The sequence below is a fragment of the Trachinotus anak genome, unplaced genomic scaffold, assembly GCF_046630095.1.
Source record: "Trachinotus anak isolate AG129_WGS33_773 ecotype Australia unplaced genomic scaffold, CSIRO_AGI_Tana_v1 ptg000009l, whole genome shotgun sequence".
NCBI lineage: Eukaryota > Metazoa > Chordata > Actinopteri > Carangiformes > Carangidae > Trachinotus > Trachinotus anak.
In genome coordinates, this window is record NW_027273860.1 from 17,249,514 (window position 1) to 17,274,754 (window position 25,241).

A 25,241-nucleotide genomic window follows, 5' to 3' on the forward strand; every position below is an offset into this window, starting at 1 on the left:
CTCTGCATGGATTTAAAAAAAAAAAAAAAAAAAATCTATGTGATATATCATCTGAAAATAAAGCTAAAAATATACATTACTGTGAGCATCTAAGAGAAAAAGAAAATGTACTTATTCTTTCAAACATGGGTCATATACAATGTGATGATGAGCAAGTCGACGATCAGGGTTGCACTGCCTCTCATGTCACCATCCAGCCACTAAAACCATCTGCCTGTGAAATGTGCCAATGTGTGTGTTTGTGCGCTTTGCTTAACAAACTAGCACAACTCATGATGCAGAGTGGGTTCACCCTCTGTAATAATGAGACATAGCAGGGAGGTGCACAGCAACTGAAGCATGCCATTTTCAAAATGGAGCAGGTCAATTAAAATTAATCATCCAGTGGTCAAATATCAGGATTTTGAATGAGTCATAAATCGTCACATCCTTTTTTTTTTTTTTTTATTCCTACTGAGGATGCAATACAAAATAAAATGACAAGGGACATTTTTTTTTCTTTTTTTTTTTTCACACCAAAGGTATCACATGAAAATAAAATTCAATTCGAACATACTGTAACACTGAACTCCAAATGCTGACTTATGTAAATGCTCCTCTCTTTTAAGCCTTCAGACCAAAAAGCATGCACACTTGTATATGTTTCAATAACAAGATGTAAAATTATGCACATTAGATCATTTAGACGGCCAATACAGCTGAAAGAAAAATGAGCAATTCCACCTTTTTTTTAACCTGATGTTTGATGTTAACAGTCTAAATTAACATTTACTTGATTTTCTTTTGTTTCTTTGAGAGGGGGACAGAGAGCCTATTCACAATGAAGCTCCATAGCAAATATGGTGAGTGTCAGCTATGTGTACATACAGCACGTACAGCGATTCTAGGTGTTTCAAATAAAACATATACATCTGGAGTCATATATATATATTACACAAATATAGATTCTCCATTTTTTTTCTTGTTCCCTTTTGAGCAATGAACACATGAAGAACTGGAACATCAAAACCATAAGAAAGTCATTCCTCCAGTGAGAATTATCGAGTAAAGATACAGAGTCCGTTTGCACACCAGAGCGCTGCACCTCGGGTGGTGTCGAGCCGACGTCTGTACAAAAAGGTAATCCAACTGCTTTAAAGGTGACTGGTGTTTACAGTGGCTAATAACAATGTGCTGGGTGCAAGAGCAGTAGTAGTGGCTGCGAAATGAGGGGCCAACTGTGCTGTCCGCATGGTGGGGCGGGGGACGGAGGGACGCAAGAGGGGACTTGGGGGGGGGGGGTAAGACAGGCAATTTTCTCGTTCACTTTGGGAGTAAACAGAGAGAAAGAGAGAGAGAGAGAGAGACAGAGAGAGAGAGAGAGAGAGAGAGAGGGGGGTGGGGGTGGGTGGGGGGGGTCTGAGAGCAAATCATTTCAGTTCTTCAAATTATAACAAGGCATCCCTCACCAAGCCACACGCCAGAAGGAGGACAGCCAGTCCATAGCTGCATGATATTCTTGTACCTGTAAAGAGAAGAAACGGACGGTTACAAAAAAATTATGAACAGTACATTTTCTTTTAACCATCAGACAGATTTATTCGACTGTTGTAAGAAAGTAAAATAAAAACAAACAAAAAAAACTAATAAATAATAATTCTCAACACAGAAAAATCTGTTATATAAAAGGTCAGCAGCATGTGCAAGGGAATGTCAGTCAGTTTCTGGAAAGAATATTGACATTTCAAAAACAACATATTAGAAATCTTTATTTCCACATCAGTGTCTACCCAATGATTAAAGCTTTTTATGACTGCATTTGCTCTGCTGTTAAGACCTACAACAACATTATGTATTTCTATAATATATAGACATGATGAGTTCCAAGTCCCATATGCATTCTCCTTTTAGCTCTGCAGACTGCTGAGAAAAAATACACATTTGTATATCTAGAGTCATACACGAACATTTTGTTTTGTTGGTAATTTACAAATATGTTAATAATGAACATATCAGTAAAATGTGCACAGACAACATGTTTTTTTTCCAGACAGAATAATGCTGCAGTCACTACAGTCTCCACTTGTAGTGGCTGCTGCATCATTATTAACTGTTACTATGGTTACATCTAAAAAAGAGTCAACAGTAACTTAGTTTGTGACAGGATTTATATCTGATGTGAAAATCAGATGCATAGACTTGTCCTCTATTATTATTATTATTATTATTATTATTATTATTATTATGTTATTATTAATTCATGTAATTTATGATGTTGCCTGCTTGTGTCTCTCCCATTCTCTGCATTTCACATTTTACACCACATGTGGACCATGAGGCTGCAGTCACCTGCAAAGCCCGTCAGCACTACTCAGATGCAGAACAGCATAGATGCAGATACATACATATCATCAGACATCTGGATCCTTTCTTTTGGGTAAAAACATCAAATTGCTGAAATTGTCCATAAAACAAACTGGTAGAAAATTGAATGTGAGTTTCTACTTTGTCACCGTTCTGCTGTACACATGTGCAGAGCTTGAATCTTAATGTAAAGGTGGTCATGCGTCATGCCGAGGCCGCTCTGCCTGAACTGAAGACTTGAAATTTGTAGAAAGTGACACCATTCAAACAAACATGTCTAAAGACATGTCAAGATGTCTAGAATTGATCCTGTGCTTGTGATGATCATATTTCAACTTACATATTCATACATGCATGCCTCTATCTTTACAAGACAACCGCAGAAAACCACAAGTGTCACCCCCACCCCCTTAAAATAAACAGCCAGCAAACTGTTATGGAAAGGATTTCCATGGGCAGCTACTGCCGTCCTGGCCCTGACAAACTGCCATCATCACTGCAGGCAGCTCGGACTGTTTACTGAGCATCTGACATGACTAACAACTGCAAACTAGAACACAGCCTCCTCAGCCCACTGTTTGATTCACCTACATCTTAGGGACATCGAACCTGAAATGATGAGAGCAAATAAACAGATGACAACTGTACAATCCCACACAGCAGAGTTCTGTGAACAGGAAGAAGTAGTTTACTCTCCATCAGCAGAAACTGCTTAGATAGGGGAAGAAAGAAAAGATCGAAGGAAGGCAGAGCGAAAGAAGAGAGAGGTGAGAAGCAAGAGAAGTACGAAGTTGTAATCCCGGAAAACAGGCCAGTACTTGAGAAATAGAAAGTGCAATATTCTCTAAATCATATTGACTTTTACTAGACTCCTGTGTCAGACCGCGAGATCTGGTTCTAAGACGGAAATCGTCCAGGGTAACACTTTGTTCCTCGCGGCCCAGCTCTGGATTGTCTGTGCTCCTGGGGATTTGAGGGATGAAGGGAGGAATAGTAAAAGAAAAAAAAAGGAGGGATGGATGGAGGACAGACAGGGAGGGCTTTGACCCTTTATCCCCCCCTCCTCCCCCACATCTCATTTAGCTTGAGGTGATCTACAGAACAGGAGTGCCACTGAGGAGCAGCAATCACTCTGGGCCAAAACATCCTTCACACTGAGAATAATTAATCAGCCTCCAGCTAAGAGTCAGAGAACAGCATATATGGGGAGACAGGACATAGAAGTGTGCTACAAAAACATGCATTAATCCAATAATATCAAGCCTTTTACAATAATCTACTCAGTAACAGTAAAACCAAAGTCAAAGATGTACCAATTCATACCAAACCACTTAATTATCTCAGGGATGGATGATGCGTCCTTGTCCCATACAGTACCTCCATTTTAATTTAAATTTTTTATTTTTTTGGCAAAAAAAGATACAGCCTGGTTTTCCTGCCCCCCCACCCAGGAACGTGTGAGACTCTAAGCAGTTGCCAAGCAATTTTATTCCATTTGGAACATCTTATTCCATTTTGTCACACAGTGTATCTCCATGTATAATGCAAAGCCACAATCTGTGTGTGTTTGTTCACACATATTATCTGTATCTGGATATATCCTGGACTGCTTTTTTTGTGTTGCCTATGGCCATTTTCACTCCTTGTATGGTATCAGTGGCTAGAACAAGTGTGAAGCCTTTGGAATGATCTGGTTTCCTGCATGAATTGGTCATAAAATGTGATCTGATTTTCATCTAGGCGACAACTATAAATGAATATAGGAATATAAGAATAAGCTAATGACACAATTACATGTCTTTATCTAAGACCATCATGGTGCTGGTGGGAAAGGTAAGTGAACCTTTGGATTTAATAACTGGTTGAACATCTCAAACCATCTCTTTTAGTAGCTGCCAATCAAAGCTGCATAATGTTCAGGAGGAAATTGGACTATACTTCCTACAAAACTGCCTCAGCTCAGACATATTCTTATGGGGGGGGGGGGGGTGTTGTCCTGCTGCATCACCCAGCTTCTGCTGAGCTTCAGCAGGTTGACAGCCTCCCACCTAGACATTATCCTGCAAGAGACCTTGATTCCTTTGGAAATTCATTTTTTTTCCCCTTGATGACGTCAAGCGGCCAGAGGCAACAAAGCCCCAAATCACGATGCCTGCTCCACACCTTTGGGATGATATTTTTATGTTGGTGTGAAGAGCCCTTTTCACACTACACATATACCTGCATGTTCTTCCCAAACAGTTCAACCTTAGTTTCATCAGTCCAGTGTGTTGTGGAGTGTCCAGCTGCTCTCTGGCAAACACACAGTGATGATGTTTTCGGAGAGTAGTACCTTCCTTCATGGTGTCAGTACCTCCACGCAACCATGATCTGTGTATGATCGACTCATGAGCAGAAATGTCAACCACCTCCGATGATTCCTTCAAGCCTTTAGCTGTTACTCTGAGGTCCTTTCTTACCTCACTGAATATTCTGCATTGTGCTTTGGGAGTCATCTTAGCTGGGTGCCCACAATACAATAACAGTACAATAATTTGTGTTAGTAGTTCAAATAGATTGTGTTTGTTCATAATTGTAACTGACCAGTCTGACCAGTGTAAGGGCCATGTACAATACATAAATTGTACATGGCCCGAACTGGGAACTCTTGAAAGGCTTTCAGTATCAGGCTTTAATGTGATCAAAATAACTGTGCAACATTTGGTGAAAACAGTGAAAAGTTAGGCAGGATCAACCTCACTAGTATTTCAGTTTTAACTATCTACACCTCTGTGTTTTTAGCCGTGTTAGTGGCTCTAGGGATGCCCACCATTTTGATCCAGACTGTCCCAGCTGCAGGTCATGGTTTTCAGTTGTTCTGTGAATTATCTTAATACCATCACAATCACACTATTTATGACCACATACTTAACTAATCACATTCCCTTAGCCTTGAATGAACTTTGTGTTTATTGCCAATCAGCAAATATTATCATGCTCAGTAAAGTAGTCAACATAAACATTATATCTACTTAACATCATCGCTCTCGCATTGTCATTGTCAGCATGTTAGCATGAAGTTAGCATTTAGCTTAAAGTACATCCTGTCAGTGGTAGTGACACAGGTGTAGACTCTTGTTAGCCTAATGCCTACTTGTTTATATTTCCATACAAGCTTGTGGCAAATTATGTAAATTAGGTGACTGAGGTGACAAAACATATAAACAAACAAAAACGAATCTAGATGCTTTTCGTTCAGAGGCCATTATCCTTTCATTTTCAAATTATCTGGTAACTTTCCCACAATGTAAAGCCAGTTGATAAAGGAGAAGGTAATAGTTCAAGTTTACTTCAGTAATAAGGAACGCTGCAAAATTTCCTGCCAAGTGCAATATTTTTCATATCAAAAAAAAAAAGCACACATTTCACTACTTTGCTTATTGTACAAATTATGTGACAAAGTGCACATACAACTATGTAATAATAATAATAATAATTTTATAACAATTAGCCTATACCCCATCACACTGTCATATATCGCAATGTTGGATATCACCTATAGGCTCTATTGGGCCTTATTTAGTGTAGAGCTGCTTCCAAACCAGCGTGTGGTCTTAAATAGAGAAAATCCATGAGTGGTGAATTAACAGCATCATCTTAACCGGTTATGGCTCCTGTGTTTAGCCACAGTGGTGGAAATAGTACATTAATCATAACCATTTTTATGGCTATAAAACACACCACTATTATCCAATCAGTGCATGCTTTTCAAAGTATGGTTGGTTGCTTTACATTTGTTATTCACAGCACAACACTGACAGTACTTCTGCGATGTTAGTTCACTTGCAGCATGGGCCACTGTTTTATTCGATTGCATCAGGGAAGCTTTCTGATGAACCACAGGCAAAGATCTCCTGCCACACAGCATGGCTTAAGATTCACAGTGAGTTCCATCAAATAATTGGTTTGCACAACCGCAGAGGAGCAAATATTTTCTTTGTGTCATTGTGAATGCAAAATTTAATTTTTATTCCAACTACTTTATTGACCATGATCCAAGATTTAGGCAGGTCATTGGCACCCTGTGTTCAGGCTGACTGCTAACATGTACTGTTATGTGCAAAAAAAAATTAAATTACCTGCACAGATGGGCTGAAAGGATGGCTCGCATTAAATTGATGGTGGTACATTCATCACTTCCTCTTGTAATGTGTTCAAAGATTGCAATGTATGAAAGGTAATCGTAGTAATTTTATGAGTACATGCTTAGAGGATAAGGCCGGTGATATTACATATCTTAATACTGTCATCAAATCCCAATACCCTACTAACATGTACAAGTGTGTGTATCCACAGGCTGATATCTCTTACTCCCCTGTGCCACAGAGCTCCACTGTCGTCCAAAGACTATTAAAAATACATCAGTGAGCCACAATGTTGCACTGAATGACCTGTTCCTTCATTTCCATGAGCACACTTAAACACAGTAGTTTATTTTGACTCCATCCCTCATACATCATCCTGCTGCCACAAATACTTGGATGAATCCACAAATGTACTACGTTATCCTGTTTGCTAAAAAATACACTGACTATATATCATAGTGTATGTTATAAAAACTATATATTTGTATCATGTTTGGTTTGTAAAGTATATGATCTCAACCGATTGACTCAGGGCTGAGTGCCTTAAGTATTGAGATACAGAGTAATGTATTGCAGATTTTGGTCTGTTTTTGTTGTAATGATGCTAGCCTTATCCTTTAACCACATTCACTGACTCAGCTATACTTTGCATGCTCAAATTAAGCAAAACTTGGTTGATTTGTTGGTTTAAAGTTGATTCTGAATTAAAATGTTCTTGTTTTATACCATCCTATTTCAGTAGTAGTGATACCAGTAAGTCTATTCTATTTGTACTAGTTTGCACACTAATTAGGAACAAATTTGGGGTTCAGTGTATTGTTCAGACACTTTGAGATGCAGGCAAGAGAACCAGTTGGACACACATGTAGTCCAACTGCAGCAGAGCTGTAAATAGTGTAAGGTGTAATGTGGAATTGTATGTATAGTTAACATTCCCTACAACATTTTAGATTGATGTGACTAAGAGGGAACTTGAACAAAAAGAAATCCAATCATCTGTTTTCTTCACGTTACAACCAAATACAATAGAAATACCTGGAGGCAGGGCTTGTAATGACCCACCTCCTGGGTATAACACAGAATGATGGGCTGCTGCATGCTGCACAGATGTCTCAGTTCTGACATCTTCCAGATACACTCATAAAATCCTTTGAATCTACCCTAAATATGGCTACACTTCCTCTAGAGCCTGGTGACCAAGAAACACTTGCAGCAGCACAGCAGAGAGATTTTTATTCATGCATTATTGATTTGCTGTTGTTGCCGCTTCTATTGTTTTATAGGGTATTTTCAAAGTAATTTTTCAGCTTGGCTGTCTGATAGAACACAAACAGTAAAAGGAGGTGCATGTATATGATTTTTATCAGGTAAAGAGTTATTGAAGGAAGTGCAGCTGTGAAATCCAGTAAAAAATCACCTTCGGCATCAACACACCATCAAATTCATGTAGCTAGACACTCCAACATTAGTCAGGGAGTCACTGATGTTTTTGTTTTCTTATATACAATTACTACATTTGTCTGTCAGACAAATGACATGACATCATTTCTCTGAACCCATATTTTGCATATTTGCAATTCAGTGCAAGTCATACAGTGCATCAAATCTCTTTTTTAATCAGTTTTATCAGACATGATAACATCACACTGAATAATGTAAAATGAAAGTGCAGTCAACTACTTTTCCCATTATTCCACTGAAGTTGGAGAAAACATGATATCAGAGCCAGTATAGGAAAGTTGACTCTTTTCAGATTTAATACTCTGATAGTGAGGATTCTTTATCTATTCATTTCTATTCCTGACAAAGCCTGATATGTTGTCAATAAACTCAATCAAAAACCATAGTCAAAGTAATTGAGATCTGGGAGCAAAGTGAGATTGCTGTAATGGAGTATGATGGGGTCAAAAAGGATGAGCTCTCGTCACATGTTTATGAGTCGTGAGGAATTTAACCAAAGAATTATTGTTCTTGATGAACAAACGTTATTTTTTATTTTTTTTCCTCAAAATTCTCAATCATCTTGCAAACCCTGCACTTGTGTGTTGCAATCTCTTGGGATGTACATGAGAACTTCACACAACTACAGGAAGTACTGGTCAAAGACGCACCAAGTTTATCTGTAAAGTGTTATTGCTATTTACAAAATGCATTTTTAAAACAAGAAATAATTAAGCTTTTAATAGATTTTGTATCCAAAGAAGAACAATTAAAAGACAGCACTTAGCTTCAGTGGCTAGTTTGGGTTATTTGACGTGGAGTTGTGTGAACCACTGTATTCCTATGTGTAAGTGCACCTACGGTGTGCACTGCATCACTCTGTATATCGACTGTTTGTGTCAGACAGAGCTAAACTTCACTTCTGTAGTTTTCAGGCGTGTGATGGTATTCAGTGTCCATCAGTAAGGCAGGGAAGTCTGGATGGTTGGTGGTGCAGACTGGATGCGAGGTGCTGGCACCTCTCGACTCAGCTGTGTTGAAACCAATACCTCCATCTCATGGCAGCAGCAGTAGCTGTTCAGGTGTGTGGACATACAGGGCTTACAGTTCACACATCTGCACCACCTCTTTCCTGGCCTGCAGCCTCTCTCCGTTTCATTTGCAAATGTTCTTCCATATACTCTGGTTCATGAAGGTAGCCTCTTGTCTCCACACTGAGCAGCTTTTTGTCGTCGCTGTCATAATGACTCATTTGTATTTTCCTTTGTTTGTCATCTCTTCCACAAACCACTCAAACAGCTGATCTGCGGCAAAATACAGCGTGGGGCGTAATACACCACACTATGCACAAGTGTGGTGCTCTTATGCATAGGAAGTGCCGCACTTCAACTGATATTGACTTTTGGCTGTGGGCATTTTTTAAGAGGCTGCAACATGTTTTGCGACATCTCTCACCTTCTGGGCAGGTACTCCTGGCTGCCTCTCCAAACTGAGAACATGTTGATCCACATCTACTACATGTAATACAATGACTATGGATACACACCTCACACAACCCCCAATGCCACTGACCAAGATTCAGAACACCGTTGAAGTCCTCACTAAACATGGAGAAGCAGTATTCAGTTTGTGTGCTCCACATATCTGAACAAAATCACAGAAAACTGAGAGTTGAATTGCCTTTTTATGCCTTATGTTTGGTATTTGGAATTTTATTGTTGCTGAAAGGTGCTACACAACAAAACCTGCCTTGATTAAATTTTCTATTCTAGATAAGTTTGGAGAACTGGCTCCTTGTCCTGTTGGACTTGTATTTAATGACATCACCATGTCCCCTGCTACCAGAATTACTCTTTAATTCAACCACAGCATTTCTTTGTTTCACCTTGTTCTACCTATTAGTATGCGTCTGGTGTGAGAATTTTTCCATTTGTTCTCTCCGTGGCACTGGAAATATAGCTAAGCCATCCACATGCAACAGGAGAACAACACTGTCTGAAGCTATTATTCTCACATATAAATCACACACATTCTTTTAGCTATTGTTTTTGTGTGAGCTGTTTTTTCACTTCAAAACTAACCTTGCCAGTAAGCATACTAAAGGTAAAGGTTCCTTCTGTGCTGTGCTCCCATGCTATTTTTGGAAAACAACAAAGGAAGAACATCTGTGAATTATAGTTGTTTTTGTACACCACCATGCATTTTAATTGCTGAGCAAAGAAAAAAATACAAAGAGTTGAGCTATTCGGCTGAACTCCCTTTTATGTCAGCAGTAGTTGTATTATTTCATTTAACCACAGAGATAAAAGTATCTCTACCCACTTCCTGCCATAGTTGGCCTGACAAGGTCACTGTGTCCTTACAAGTCATCTGGGATGAATTTTCAGCTCAATTCTTCCATGACTATTCAGCAAAAGAGAGGAAGCCAAAGGAAAAGTGAGAGCTTGGTGAAAAGGGTTTCCATTGCAGAGATGATCTGCAGACGTCTGATATTATATGATGTCTCAGGATTATTGAATTGTGCATAATGCCACTTTTTTGAGTTTGCATTTTCTCCATTGTGGCTTTCTTCCACCATCTGCAGACATAGGGACTGCAGACTGAATTATCTCTAGGTATAATGAGTGTGAGTATCTGCCTTAGCATGAGGAGAGACCTTTTCATAATTTCTTGCTACATGCTGGGAGAGACTAGAGCCACAATGAATACTCTTCATTTTGTCCTACTTAACCTAACACAACACTCCACATTTTGCCAAAATGTTTTTGGCTTGGTGAAATGGTGATGCGGAATATCGATTCCAGGCCAGGGAGGCAGTCAGGTTCAGTGAGGCAGGGAGGTGAATCACCACAGCACCTCCACGGGGAGCTCAAACTGGCTTAATGCCAGCTCCATCTATTCCTGCTGATCCCTGGCTGGCTGACTGGCTAGCTGTCTGTGTCTTAGACTTGCTCCCTTACTTGCCTGGTGACTCTGTTATAAAAATCGCTGCCTGATTTGCTTGTTGACTGATACACTCCCTAACTGTCTGTCTGAGTTTTTGGCTGACTGACTAGTTAAATACAGCTGGATGCCATTACCTTGGAGCTTGACTGTTCAGCTGTGGGTGAGGCTAAACAGTCTGCTATGTAATGCAAAAACTACAGAAATACCATCCACCTCTTTTGAAAAAAAATTTAGCCAATTACTGCACCCATGTTCAAAACCATACAGTCATGACATGAGGAACATGCAGCTGATTAGTTCTTAATGTGAGAACCCACTATGGAGTAGTTTTACTTGTTGTTCAATCTTCTTTCACATGTATTTCTTTCTGAATTTCTTTCTTTCTGCTTCTATGACTTTTTAATCATCAATTTGAGCATTTTCTTTTCATGTCTCCTTCTACTTCTACTCCATTTCAGAGATTTAGTTAGTGATATTTATTTTCAAATTACGATTTTTCAGATTATGCCTCCACTAAAAACTGCCGCTAAATATAAATTGAGCTACTAGCTTGTAAATAGCTAATCTAAAAAGCTAAACTTACAAAATTTCCTTAGGATTTTTCCTCTTAGTTTTTAGTTCTCAGTATCCCTGAAGCCTATATTTTACAATTCCTATCAACACCTTGTTGCTCCCATAAAGCTGCAATATGACTATAATCTGGCGTAGGTTTTCTTTTACAGAGGTGTCTGTGTCCGCACAATATATATTTTGCAAGGTGGGAAGTGAAATATCCAAAACAAGAGTCCCTATTTACTGACATTTGATGATGTTTCGATCGCCACTATAATTTTAAATAATGTTCTAAGGTTTGTAATGGCAATGCTTGTTAAGTTAACAGAACACACTAACTACTAACTACTAGAACTAACTACTATTTTATCCCCTAAAAAATTACATACAAGTCAAAGATGCAGTAGCACAATGTTATGTTTGCTGATAAGCAATTATAAGAGTATTAGAAAGACAAGAACATGTACTGGACTGAATAACAAAATGAATCATTATATTTTTCATCAAAAAATGAATTGAGCTTTCGTAGACAACAAAACACACCTGCTAGCCTTGCTGACCGGAGCAGCCATAACAACCGGCAACTTCCATTCATGTCACGGAATCTGTGTTAGTGGGAATATTATTATTAATCAGAAGAGGCCCTTGAACGGATCCCTGGGGGACTCCACATACTATACAAATGTTAATACCGCTACAGTAACTTGATGCTAATTTGAAAACAAATTAAAACAAATTAAAACCCAAAACGCCAAAATAAATTAAGACGCCTGGCGCCTTTTGGACTCCTCGGTGCTGCAGTCTGACTACTTGATTTTTAGAGCGAAAATCACTACAAACCAGTTGCCCTTTTTTAGCACTGAAAATGTAAATGCTATTAGCATGCTGAGAAAGGCTCAGCTGCAATATAGAGTATATATTCTTTCAAGGGCATTTAGACCCGCATTTAGTAAATTGGACCCGATTTCTGACTGCAGGTATACTGACAATCAGATACAGTAGTATTAGCAGGTCAGTGTTTCGTTATGTAGATTGGTTTTGGATACATGTGACACGAACAGTTGGTTCTGCCGTTTGACTCCATGCTGATGCTGTCCCTGTGTTTCCCTGTGCGTCTCTCGCCTGTTGGAGACAGGCAGAGTCGTTGCAGTGTCATTTTACATGAAGACATCCACCAGATTCACCACGAGACTTCATTGTATCTTAGAACTGGGCCTTTACCTCACTGTGGACTCAGAGACGTAAGACAGATTTACATGCACACACTAGACATTAGTTTGAGTAAGGACGAACCAATGGAAGCATCCACATGAACTTGAACTGACACACTGACATCGCGTGCGACTGCTTGAGCAATATGAATGCAACCATGAAGAGCACTCCTGCTGTTCCGAACCACCTAGTAGAGTGATGACTCATTGGTGTTCTTACCGTGGACATAGGCAGTCGAGGCAGTTTTAAAAAATATGGTGATTCCTCAAAACAAGGTCAGTGATTTTTTATTTGGATGAATGCTTACGCAATCAAGCTGATTCCATATTTGTTTTTCTTCCATGCAGGAACCAGGCTTGCCTCAGGGGTGGGGGGACAAGTCTGGCTTAGGGGACATTTTTCTTTCCTTTTTTTTTTTTTCTTTTTTTTTTTTTGTGCTCAGCTCCGGTCACCTCTGAGCTTTGAGAGAACAACACTGCCAAGAACGATGCAGGCCGAGCTGTGATCTAACAACAGCTGACACACTGGTGGGAAGTAGCTGTGAACAACCACTCTGCTGCTGCTGCTGCTGCAGCCGCTCCACCAGTCACAGCCACATTCCCCCCATCTGGAAAGTGCCTCATTGTTTACAGATGCAGCAATGCGGAAAAGGAAAATATCTGCACTCTCCCAGGTTTAATTTCATCTCAGCCCATTTACCTATTGTTGCTCATCTGCCTCAGACCAAGCGGGGGAGTAATAGAACTCTGTTGCCCTCAGCCGTAACACCTCTCTGCTGCTCAGAGAAGGTGGCCAAGGCTGCCTGAGCAGCTACGGAGAGGCATTTATCAGTGTCAGACACACCGCACAGAGGACTCACTGCAACACAGTTGTCAGCATAATTTGGCTGCCTCATAATCTCCGACTCTGCAGCCCCGGGGATTATTCAACTTTTTACCTCTATTCAGTGGCAAGTAATATCTTTCTGTGTCTTGCTTCAGGGTGCAGAGGGCTATCTGAGCCCAGGGCAAGGCTGACTTTGTGTTTGAACTGTCTGACCAGTGGGAAAATGACTGGCATTTATAGATGAGAAGGAGCAGTACAATTATAATGTAGTTTTATAGAGAATTTAAAAATATTGCCATGAGTTAATGAGAGCAAATTTACACTGAAACACCTGAGGGTAAAAGGTAGGCTGCTACACAGTTGGTTTGCTGATCAGCTTCCCTATGCTGAAGTCCAAAAGATATGAGAAAAATGTGGACAACACAAGAGTGCAACGTGCAACATGTTCACCCAGCCATCAGTTTGACTCAGTGCACATCACTCAATCACCTACATATAACTTGTGCATGCAGTCTGTTTCTCATATATGTATATTTGTCTGTTTAATATATTGTATGTTAGTATGTTTTTTTATTGTTGGAGACCGTTCTCATCAGCATTGATGGCTTTTAAAAAGCATGTTTACCTTTTCTGACAACCAGCCTCTTGTGTTTTTGCACTGTGCAGTGTAATGTTGTAGAAGATGAGGTCATACCATCACAAAACCCCATGGGGAGGTGGTTTGTGTTTGGATGCACACAGCTTTTGACTTTGGCAGCAGAGACAATGTTGGTTTCTTCATGATCGCCATAATTGCCTAACCTGCACTAAGTAGATTATAGGTTAACTGGACCATTGGTTGCCAAATCAGAAAATGCACATACTGGATGGGCTGTAACAAACAACCTAGTCCATTTGATTTCCATCTTCTGTCTCTCACATGAGATTAAAAACATGTTCTCATTTTCATATCAGTAAGTGCAAATGGTGTGGGGATGGTCTTAAATGTTGTTAGCGGTACATAAGAGTTATTAACACCAGCCTAACCGACTAACCCTAACCTCATATAATTTCTTACAGGTCAATATGGGAACTCTGTTTTTGGTTTTGTTTTTGTTAATCATTCTTAGACGTGCTGTAATTAGTAATTTTATTAGACATTCGCGCTTGGTAATCATTCATAATTGAGACTGAAGATTGTTTGCATATTATACATTAATAAATACAGACTACAGTAAGAGGCTAATACAAAGTCTCATTGGACTTGTTCACATTTTTTGGTTACTGTAAGATATTGTTGTTAACATATGGAATTGTCTTTTATGTGCCGTTCAGACACACAAATTCAGAAAGCTTGGACAGTGACACCTGTTATTCATTGTGCCCCTCACTGAGCTCAACAGGCTCAAAGAGCACCCAGCTGCACCACAGGGAGAGTTTAAGAAATGCTCAGTGTTATGCAAATGTCCTCTGACAGAATATTTGGGACACCCAGGGAGGAGCCAATCACAATCATCTGAACTGCACTGAGAACGGAAACTCAAAGTGGTTTATTCCACCACTCCACCATGTGAATGAACTTGGTTGTCACGGTTTCTTTCTTTGTAATGTGTCTTTAATGAGTCACTGGGACATAAAAAATAAAAAAAAAAAGCAAAATGACTTGTTGAAACACAATCATAGATATTGTTGGTATGTCTGGTGGTGGCTTATACATCAGAAAAGAGCTCTCCAGTTGGAGTCTGTCAATTACGTTCTCCACACAACACACATCCAGGTCTACAGATTCGCGAGAAGCCAAACACTACTACTGCTAACTACTTTATTTTTATGTAAATTACAGTCACATTATAAAATCTTGTAAATTACTTTATCTTACAAAAAGATGTGAAGTGAGAAAGTGAATAAGGGGAACAGTCCCTTTCTTTAAGGATTTTTTAAAGCTTCCTGACAGGTAGCGTAAGCAGTGCTGCAGAAAGAAAGTTGATACTTGAACTCAACAGTAAAACAAATGTGCTCCTCCCTTCATGCTCCGTCAGAAGCTTGTCCCCACAAATTTCTCTCATGTGCATTGCCAAAGCAATGACACAGTTGTGGAATACAGAGTGTCTTATGTGCCATGTAAGTGGATACTCTTTTTCTTAGCTGAAGCAAATCAAACCTGATACAACTTCATCAAACAATGACATGCACACAAACACAGCATCCAAAACAGCAAAAACTAGTGGGAGTTAGTTCTTGAGTTTAGAGGAGAGGAGCACAGGCCTGTAGCTAAGCTAACAACAAAGTTAACATTACTTGGCATTACAGTTTGAATTATGCATCCAATCAAATGAAACTACTGTGCTAGCAAACTTTTAGGTCTTTGTGGCAACAAAACCTGTCTCAGGTTGTACTGACAAATACCATGGTATGGAGCAAACAACAAGACAGCCAACTGTTGCTACAGTTGCTGCTGAAAAGCTAAAATGCAGAGAAGACAAGGCAGTTTCCCATAGCTAACACCAGCTGCAGATAGCAACAGCTCTCATGCTACTGTAGCTAACATCACACCAACAACCTATCTTGGTAAACTAGAAGCAAACCAAACATATGAGGGCAAGTAATTTAATGTTACCAGACACACAAATGTGACACTGGTACCTGCTTGCTAGCTAACCAGTTGGCGCTCTGTGAAAAATAGCAAAGCTAATGTTTCTCATCTGCCAAGCAGGAACTGTCTTCATGCCTTTCAACTCTCTCCACCATAGTTGGACTGGCCATCGCAACATCGTTGGCCAGTGGACTGTCAACACATCCATAGAATTTCTGAAAGTTTTTACTGCTCCCATCAGTCTCTGTCCCAGCCCTCTGTGTGTGTCTGTCATCTATGGCTGTTCCTTGGTCATCTCTCCTTCTTCACAGTGCGATTATTTTGTGACGTGTATGCCCCCCCCAGTCGACGTGTGTTCCATGCACTCGCTTTTTCTGTCATTCTCTCCCACGGTCTCTCATCTGCAGTCCTAATCAATCCAATTCAAAACTCCACACAGACTTGTAGCAATGAAGGGTAAGACTGCTCCTTTTCCCTCCCCTGGTAATCATTAAATTGACACTGCCCATTAGCATGAGCCAGATTCATCGTCTCTCACTCCCACTGCCCCCTTTCTCCCATCTCACCTCTTCTCTTCTTCTATCCTGCGTCCTGTGCACCAGAATAGTATGTCTATAGTGTGTCTTGGTTCCCTACAGAGCAAGGGCTGTGTAGGGACACTGGAGATACTCGCTGAATTTGACAATAAAATGAACTGGTTTAGAGTCCCTACTTCCACCTTTACACAGGTGGATTTTGTTCATGTTTGTCCATGTCAGTCACTGGTAACATTGCTGACCTCAGAATCAGAAAGGGTTAAATTATCTGCCGCAAGCTTGGTGCACAGATTTTCCTTTTCTGGCAAAGCCTGAGCATGTTTGCACTCGCTAAGGCAACTCGGTAGGTATTACACTGCACACATCTTTGAGAGGATTCCAGCCTCACTGTGTTTGATGAAGGACAAAGGTAACATTAATATTCTTTGAGATCTGCTGAATGTAATTACAGTCTGGGTATTAGAATGGATTGACAGTTAAAAATGTGCTGGAGCTCCCATGATACAGATGTACTAGCCAGTATGTGTAGTGTTTTTATGTGATTATAACATCTTTCAAATTGTTGAAGTGAGTTTTAGAAGTGCCAGAGAAGGCCTGCCTGAGGAGTTGGCAGCTGCTCATGGGGATGAAGATTTCTAAAATATAGCTGGGAGCCTGACCATGTAGTGTCTTAAACATTAACAGTAAAGTCTTAAAATCAATTTCAACACTCACATGGGCAGTAAGTGAAGAGAGGCATGATAGACTGAAAGATTTTCTCATCTCCTAGAATTAGTTGAGAGCCTTGAAGCAACATTTTGGGTATGCTGGAGGCAGGCACTTGACTTGTAGCTGATCCCTGAATATAGATTCAGTCCAGCTAGATGAAATTAAACCAAAGACTTCTTCAATATCCCTGAAAAAAGACTTAATTTTGGCTGCAATTCTCAGCCGAGGGAAAGAAGACTGCATCGCCCTGGTCACTTGGTAATCAATAATATTAATAATACTCATAATAATAATAATAATAGTTCTTCTACACAGCCATGTTGTTAAAGGACTAAATGAAGCTTAATAGAGGAATTGACATAGTAATACCTACTGCATGGTTCACCCGCTGGGCTCTGCAGACACGTGTGCACACCATAGATTCTGGGTCTTAAAAGTGCAGCCAATGTGAAAGTGCCTTAAACCTGCATTCTATCTAATGGCCATCAGGGGGTGACTCCACTAGTTGCAAAAGGAAGTCTGATTGTATTGAAGTCTATGGGAAATGACCCTTCTTCTCACTTGATTTATTACCTCACTAAACATTTCCCGAATGAGTTTATGATCTCAATCACTAGTTTCAAATCTTCTTCAATACGACATGATGTTCATCAACTATGGTCCCATTTAGAGGAAAATAGACGACAAAGCAGGGTATGCATTGGGCCTGGCTACAGTGTGATTCACAGACAGACTGTACCACACATGATGACCTGCCTGACAATCAGGATAGAGTACACAGCAGGTCATATCCAAGCTTCACACCTCTTCAGCTTCACCTTCTCATCCAAATATAGTTTCTTCTGGTTTCAAAAAACCAAGATGGCGACAGCCAAATTGCAAACCTGAGGCTCCAGAACAGCAGTTCATAAACCAATGAGTGACATTACAGTGGGTTGGCACTTGGTGCACGCCAATAAGCTTTTGCAATTATGTAATTGTGACTGGTGAAAATTAGCAAGACTTTGGTTTGCAGTCACCCCAGTCACACGCTTCTCCTTGTCAGTGATTAGCTGGTCGCTTTTTCACATGACCAAATCACTTCCTATTCTGTCTCCTTCCAAAACAATCAGAAAACCAATGTACTTCTACAGACCCAAAGAAAAAGGAGGTAAGAAAACAATGCATGTGCCATGCAGACTTGAGTACTTCACATGACTGGGCTGTGAGCTTTGTCAAGTATGTATATATATATATATATATATATATATATATATGGCTTTTTAATTATATTTATATTTACAACTTTGGTGTGATATGTGTAGGTCTGCTGTTTTCCATAGCAGGTAAAGGATTAACTCAAGCAATGTCACGTGTTGCTCTTCCAAGTTTCTCCTTCAACAGCGTCTCTGAATCTTTCTGTAGAATTGTTCATAGCATCCACCACAGTTTCAAAGAACTGTGGCAGCTCCTGCAAGGTTGAGAATCTGTCTTGCATGGTTATCAACACAATACTTGTTGAACACAGTACAGGGGGGCCATGTGGTCCAGGTGGTAAAGAAGGGTGGGCACTGATCCCTGTCTTGGCAATTCAATCCCAAGCTCCCCTGAACACAGGTTGCATTGGGAAGGGAAATATGTGGATGATGATCTGCTGTGGCGACCCCTGGGCATATTGCTGTGAGGAGAGCCCTTAAAGCCCTTTACACATCTTCAGAGCGCTATGGGAAGCAAGGATGTCAAACCTCATAATTGGACTTGCATGCTGCTCTGACTCTGATTCAGCTACACCCAAAGTTCAATCAGATTCAACTTTGACATTTTTTGTCATGACCTTTTCAATGTGCAATCAGTCAGGTGATGTGTCAGTTTACTATACCTGAGAGTCACCTGTGACAGAGGAAAAGTGTACAGTAATCTGTGTTTATGAAGTCCCAGAACTGTATACCACCACATTACAACCAGACTACAATCTTGGCAGGAAGACTTTAGAATGGTAGATTGTCAACAGTCGGACGGGCTATCAACCTTGTCCGGAGGCAGATGTTTTTAAATAAGGATGCATTCCTGCTACCTTGCAAAGTCAACTTATGCTAAACTTTGCTTCTCAGAGAGGCTGATACTTAATCAATACCAAACATTCATTGATTACTTCCAGCTCTCAAATCACATTTTCCTGCTTGAACTCTTGTTCTGCAAAACCTGCATTTTGTCTTAATAGTTCTGTGAGACGAGATGCTCTCCAGAGTCTCTTTGGCTGTTTAGATCAACCAAATACTTAAGGTACTGCTCTCATTGGGTCTACACAATCAATCAAAGGAGTGTGTACATAATTCTGAATGTTGCAGGTGTAATGATCTCTATCAGTCTGCCTTGAAACATGGTTACCTTTTTTTATGAGGGAGGACTGTTTTTTGTTTTCTCAAAGCATCATCTTGCACTGAACTGCATAACATCATTTTAACATCCTGTTGATTATTCTGAATCTCAACAAATCAACCTTTTTTTAACCAAAGTAAATGACTCACAAGAGGTGTCAAACACATCAGGAGGGTCATGGCCCAACCTCTGTGCTGGCAATAACATCTCTGGCTACATTAGTCTTTTTCTGTGTTCCACAGTGCCCTCATTATGCAACCCTCCCCCAGGGCCTTACCTGAGCCGGGGTTGTGTTTAGCTGGTTTGGAGGATGTGTGAGAGGTCGAGGTGGAGGCCACCCTCTGGTCTGAACTCATGCTGTCCTGGCCCAGAGGTGAGCTGGACTTTCTCGGCTTCTTGTCCGTCAGGTGAAGTGGGGAGCTCTTCTTGGGGGGCGGCAGTGGTCGTCGTGGCCTGGCCGTGGTGTTGACCTTCAGCCATGCCTGGGCTTTGTACTCCACAATCTCTCCGTAGTTAGCTCGTGTCACCCGGCACTCGTACAGTCCTTCGTCATTCTTGCTGACTCTGGAGATCTGCAGCTTGTGTGAGATGTCGTTGCCCTGGACTTTCACTGTCTGTTTGAGTAATCACAAGAGACCACAGTGTCATAACAATGGACCGTACCAAAAGGTTTCATGACATATCATGCCATGTTATTCTACAAAATGCTACAAGGTTCTTAATTTAAGGTATAGCTATCTTGGTGCAAAAGATATATCTAAACCACATTTAACTGTAGTTTTTTCAGGGTTAGCATTTATGTATATTGTGACATTTTACTAGTTGGTCAAAGCACATTAGCCAAACTGTTAAAGCAGAAATAAGGTGCAAGAACTTTGACATAAATAATAATGATAATAATAATAATAATAATAATAATAATAATAAAAAAGCAAACCGTACTTCATTTGAGCTTAGACTAAGAAGGTCTTGGTAACTTTGTAGTAACATGCATAGGACATCATTTGCTTTAAAATAATAAATATATTCAATTAGCATACTTTTAATTAATTGACTCAATATTCTGTTGATCTTAAAGGGAAATTTGATTTAATCTAATTTTCATACTGCAGTTTTGGCCATCAATCCTGACAGTAATAACTACTTTCTTCTCATGTTCGCTAAAGTTAATTGCAGATCTGGACACATGATCTCTGCAATTAACATTTCAACTGAAAAGTGTTTTGATTATTTGACGGCTTATGTTTCATACGGCTTCAAATTTCACATTCCTGGTGCAAAATTATCATAACTCCTGGAAGTGATGACTAAAACTACAAAAAATACCCAAGTCATGATAAACTACAATTTATTTATGAAGAATAAATACAATAGCTTGATGTCAGATCAGTAACTCCACTCTATATATGTCTGTTATTTATTGACTACATCTGGACTCCAGTGAGATGAACCTAACGAGGACTGTGTAGTGAAATGGGCAGTAGTTCAGCTCCTCTGGGCATAGCATGCACGCATAGAATAGCAGGGAAAAATGGGGTGGACCAGTTGCTGGGCCGTGAATGCAGGAAGTTAACCACTCTGACAGTAATAATAGACTGCCACTGATTTCCCTGATTAGCTCCTTTCTCTGGTTGAAGGTGTATTATTTGGTGAAATCAGCTGCTGTTGTGTTTGCTTGGAATGACGTGCTGGCAACGTGGGCCATGACGGCACATGGTTGAAAAGCACAGGGCCACGACACCATGGGCTCAAATTTGGGTCAAAAAGATTTTGAGTATGTAGAGTGATGTTTACAAATAATTCTAAACTTTGAATGTCTAAATCAACCTCTGTAAAAAATCTGCATTAGAAATTCAAGTTTGTGCATGTCTTGAAAGGGTTTGTATAAGTGAAAAAAAGTGAAATCTTGAAAATTTGAATACCTTTCAGGACCTGCAGTGGAGATGATGGTAAAACAACCATCTACCCTGATTTGACTCTGTTCGGATTGGATTGTCATTGTCCAATAAGATTCAATAAGATTCAGGTGTAAAAAATAGGGTCAAAATTTGTATTTGTAACTTTGAGTGCTGCTTTGTATCTGTACACAGATGTTCACGAAAGCATTTCTTATTTCACAGTGTCTTTGTGTAACATCACCACTGACATTACTTGTTCAAAGATTTTATTCACACAGTCTCTTTTTTGTACAAATCTCTTTCACACATGTCCAAACTTAATTTTCTCATGCAGGTATAGCTTTAAAAAGGTCGAGTTACAGCTACAAACTTTGGAATCAAAATCTTTTTTTTTAACCCTAATTTGAGCCTAGATGAATAAACAACATGTTCTTCAACTTACACTTATTTTTGTCCCCTCGTCATCTGGATCAGGCTCTGGTATCATTTCCATCTGGGAACACAAAAAGCAAGAGAAAGAGAGCATGAGCAAACTGATGTTATCCTGCTGAGTAAAGAGCCACTCTGAGGACACATCCAAAAATGCATTTCATGCAAGTCTAGTGACGAACTCCCTAAAACCAAATGACAACTTTGAGAAAAGGCATCATCAATCCTATGACGGTTATAAATCTTTCAGTCCAACATCAGCACATAGTTTACAGACTGAGTGACTGCACTGCTGCTTTTCTACCTTTAAAAATAAATGCCCAAAGATGTCACTCTTGCCACTGTTTTTGATTTATTTTTAGATTCTTTGAGTGGTTCTGCAGAGAAATTAAAGGCAGCATCCAGATGCTACAGTGAATCCGGGGGAAAAACTGGTTCAAACCAGGATACTGTGTGACAAACTAACAGCTTCCTGAGAAAAATTATGCCTCAAAACCTCCATCAGTCTCCACAGTAAAAGTAATATTACCCATAAAAACGTATGACAAATAATAAAATGTCAGAAGGCCGGGAATAGCTTTTCAGTAAAAAAAAAAAGAAAAAAAGAAAAAAAAAAAGAATTAAAACAAACAAACAAAAAAAAAACAAACCAAAAAAAACACACACACTATCATAACTCCTGGGCTCAAGAAATGCTCGTTTGAGCCCCAGTGGCATAATTCTAGCACGGTGGCGAGCACTAAGCCTACAGCCTACATCATGGACTGGGCATCGATTTTAGAGGCTATAATTTATTTATCCCACATCGGATGCCAAATGGATGTGTGCCCGGAAAAAGAGTCTGCTGACTACAAAGCTGAAGAAGAGCAAGAGTGGTGCAGCAGAAAAGCCTAGAGAGAAGGAGGAGGAGGAAGTTTCTCCAAAGGACATGGAAGCTATTGGCTCCATAGCTGAGACAAAAAAGGGAAGGGCAAGAGAGGGATAAGATGGCTACTTATGAGCATTTGCTCGAGAGAGCACTCCTTCAAGTACTGTAATTACCTTGGAGGAACCGAGTGCTTTTCTCTGGAGGATGTTCGGCAGACAGGTGATTAATGAGCAGAATTAGGAGCCATAGCTTTCCCTGTCTGCGTGTATGCATGACTCGTACATCTCGGCTCTTCAGATGGACCTGGCATCCTCTATTGTATCAATGAGACGTCTTTAATGGCGAGGCAGGATTAATTGTCCTCAGCCTTGGCATTGGACTGTTTCAAGCCATCAATTTCACCCTTGTCTTTTACAAACTTCACAGTGGTTAAAGGGGCTGGGTGTGTAAGTCTATATATGTCACCTGAGGAGGACAGAGGCAGAGCTCCACTACAGGACAGATGCTCTGCTCTGGTCTGCATATAGTGGCTGCTGCAGTTTGGAAAACATAGTCTCAGTGACAAAGAAGATGGAGGCAAAATGATTTAATTGCCTCTCACACGTTTCATTATTGAAAATCCTATGGGGCTATTAAAATGGCTTTTCACCACAACACAGTTGAACTCTATTATTTTCCAGCTTCCAGCATTTAATTGATTAGTGCAATTTCTGGGATATAAAATGAATGCTTTTAATTCTTTGTTCTAATTAAAATCCTTTATTGACTTCTCTCAAAGCAGTGGCACGAGCAACTTACTGTCATTGCTCCAATGATTACTCAGGTAGAAATAGTGAATAGCTCAACTTTCTAACCATCGTCTGGAAATGTTTCAATATTTACAGGTCCCATATTGTAGAAAGTTAGATTTTCATATATTCTTTTAAATTATAAGGCAGGTGTAGGTGCTATATAAATACTGTGAAAGTAACAAAAGGCTCTGTCTGCAGAGAAATGCACACAGCCTGTATTCAGAAACTGTCTCTTAAAACAAGTTGTCAGGACTTCTGTAATTTTGTGATGTCACAACTATACAGTCACCACCCTCAGCTATGCCCCCACCTTGGTCCATCCTTTTCTTTTTTGTTGTTACTTTATTAACAACAAAACCCCAAGTGTTTATTCTGCCACTGAGCTGTTGAGACTGTCTTTGTGGCCTGTTGCTCTTGTTTACTGTTTAATTTTGCCAAGCTATACTAGCAGGCCACCTGTACCCTGCGATTGGCCTGGCTGTGCATCACCCAGAAAACAGTCAGCCAATCAGAAGAGAGGCTAAGAGACCAACACAAAATGCTCTGCTTTTGCCAGAGCTCCAGAGACTAGCTTGAGAGAGGAGTTGTAAAACCACACCGAGATGGTTTTTGATACTTAAAAACACAAATATAACACCAAAAAAATATCATCATTATGATAATCAAAACTTTAACTAACACACTAGAAAACAAGACTTTCATCTGGAAGTTCAATTAAGGTGGAATTACACTGATTTTACAAATCAGCATCAGTACCCATCAGAGTGATGAGTACTTAGACTGTGAAAATAGGTGTATAATGTATTCTGTGTCTCTGCATGAGCTTTGTCAAGCCTGAGAAAATACTGTAATTGTACACTGTAAATGTAATGATGTCAGCAGGATTATCTCTGCTTGTGCTTTGAGAGGATTTTTTTTTTTTTAAGGGAAAGCCACAAATTAATGGAGTATGACAGTCTGCAGGTGTTTTACCAGGCAGCAAGGGTCTGACAACAATACATTACGGAGTGTGAATTTTGTAGCTACCCCTGATTAAGATGACTGCTCATCAGCTAAAGTACGCTACTGTAAGATTTCAAATACAACCACAGACACCAGGGAGGCCTTGAAAGGAGGCTATATTCTGTTCTGGCTGATCAAAGTCCGACTAGAATAATTTCTTTAACAACTGATATGTACTGTCTGGGAGCAGCTTCCTACTGCACTGTGTTTTAGTCACTTTGATTTCATCATTCTTTTAATCATTGCAAACTTCTCTGATGCTAACTGAGTAAGAATGGATCAAACACCTTAGCTGCTAGTCCACACAGTATTGTGTCTCTCATGACATTAACTGACTGTATTTGTGCACATAGTGAACATATTATATCCTCTACCTTTAGCTTTCCTCCTTTCTTCTTTGTGTTATTGTGTGTAAATTATGTACATGCAGGTTTTATTATTAAATTCAAAGCAGTCTGAAACTCACCAGCTGATGTTGCTAACACTTGGCTTACAAAGGATTGTAGTGTGCTATTCATATGTTGGATGAGTAAATAAACATTTGACTTCCTTACCAGCAGCCCCAGTTCATGTCCTGTATCAGTATAGTCAGAGTTACTATTATGATGATTAGAATTTGTTTACATTATACTTTTCT

The 25,241-nt window shown here is 39.8% G+C and overlaps 1 protein-coding gene across 1 annotated transcript in view; it reads right to left on the bottom strand.

The window, feature by feature from the left end:
• Positions 1–427: 427 nt before the first annotated feature.
• vstm2a (V-set and transmembrane domain containing 2A) overlaps positions 428–25,241 on the bottom strand; it is a 78,285-nt gene continuing 53,471 nt past the window's right edge. The window contains exons 3-5 of the mRNA XM_071485597.1: positions 21,957–22,007; positions 19,894–20,230; positions 428–1,504 (exon numbers count right to left, since the gene is read on the bottom strand). Of these exons, the coding sequence (XP_071341698.1) occupies positions 1,428–1,504; positions 19,894–20,230; positions 21,957–22,007 (465 nt within the window). The 3' untranslated portion in view covers positions 428–1,427. The remainder of the gene's footprint in view (positions 1,505–19,893; positions 20,231–21,956; positions 22,008–25,241) is intronic.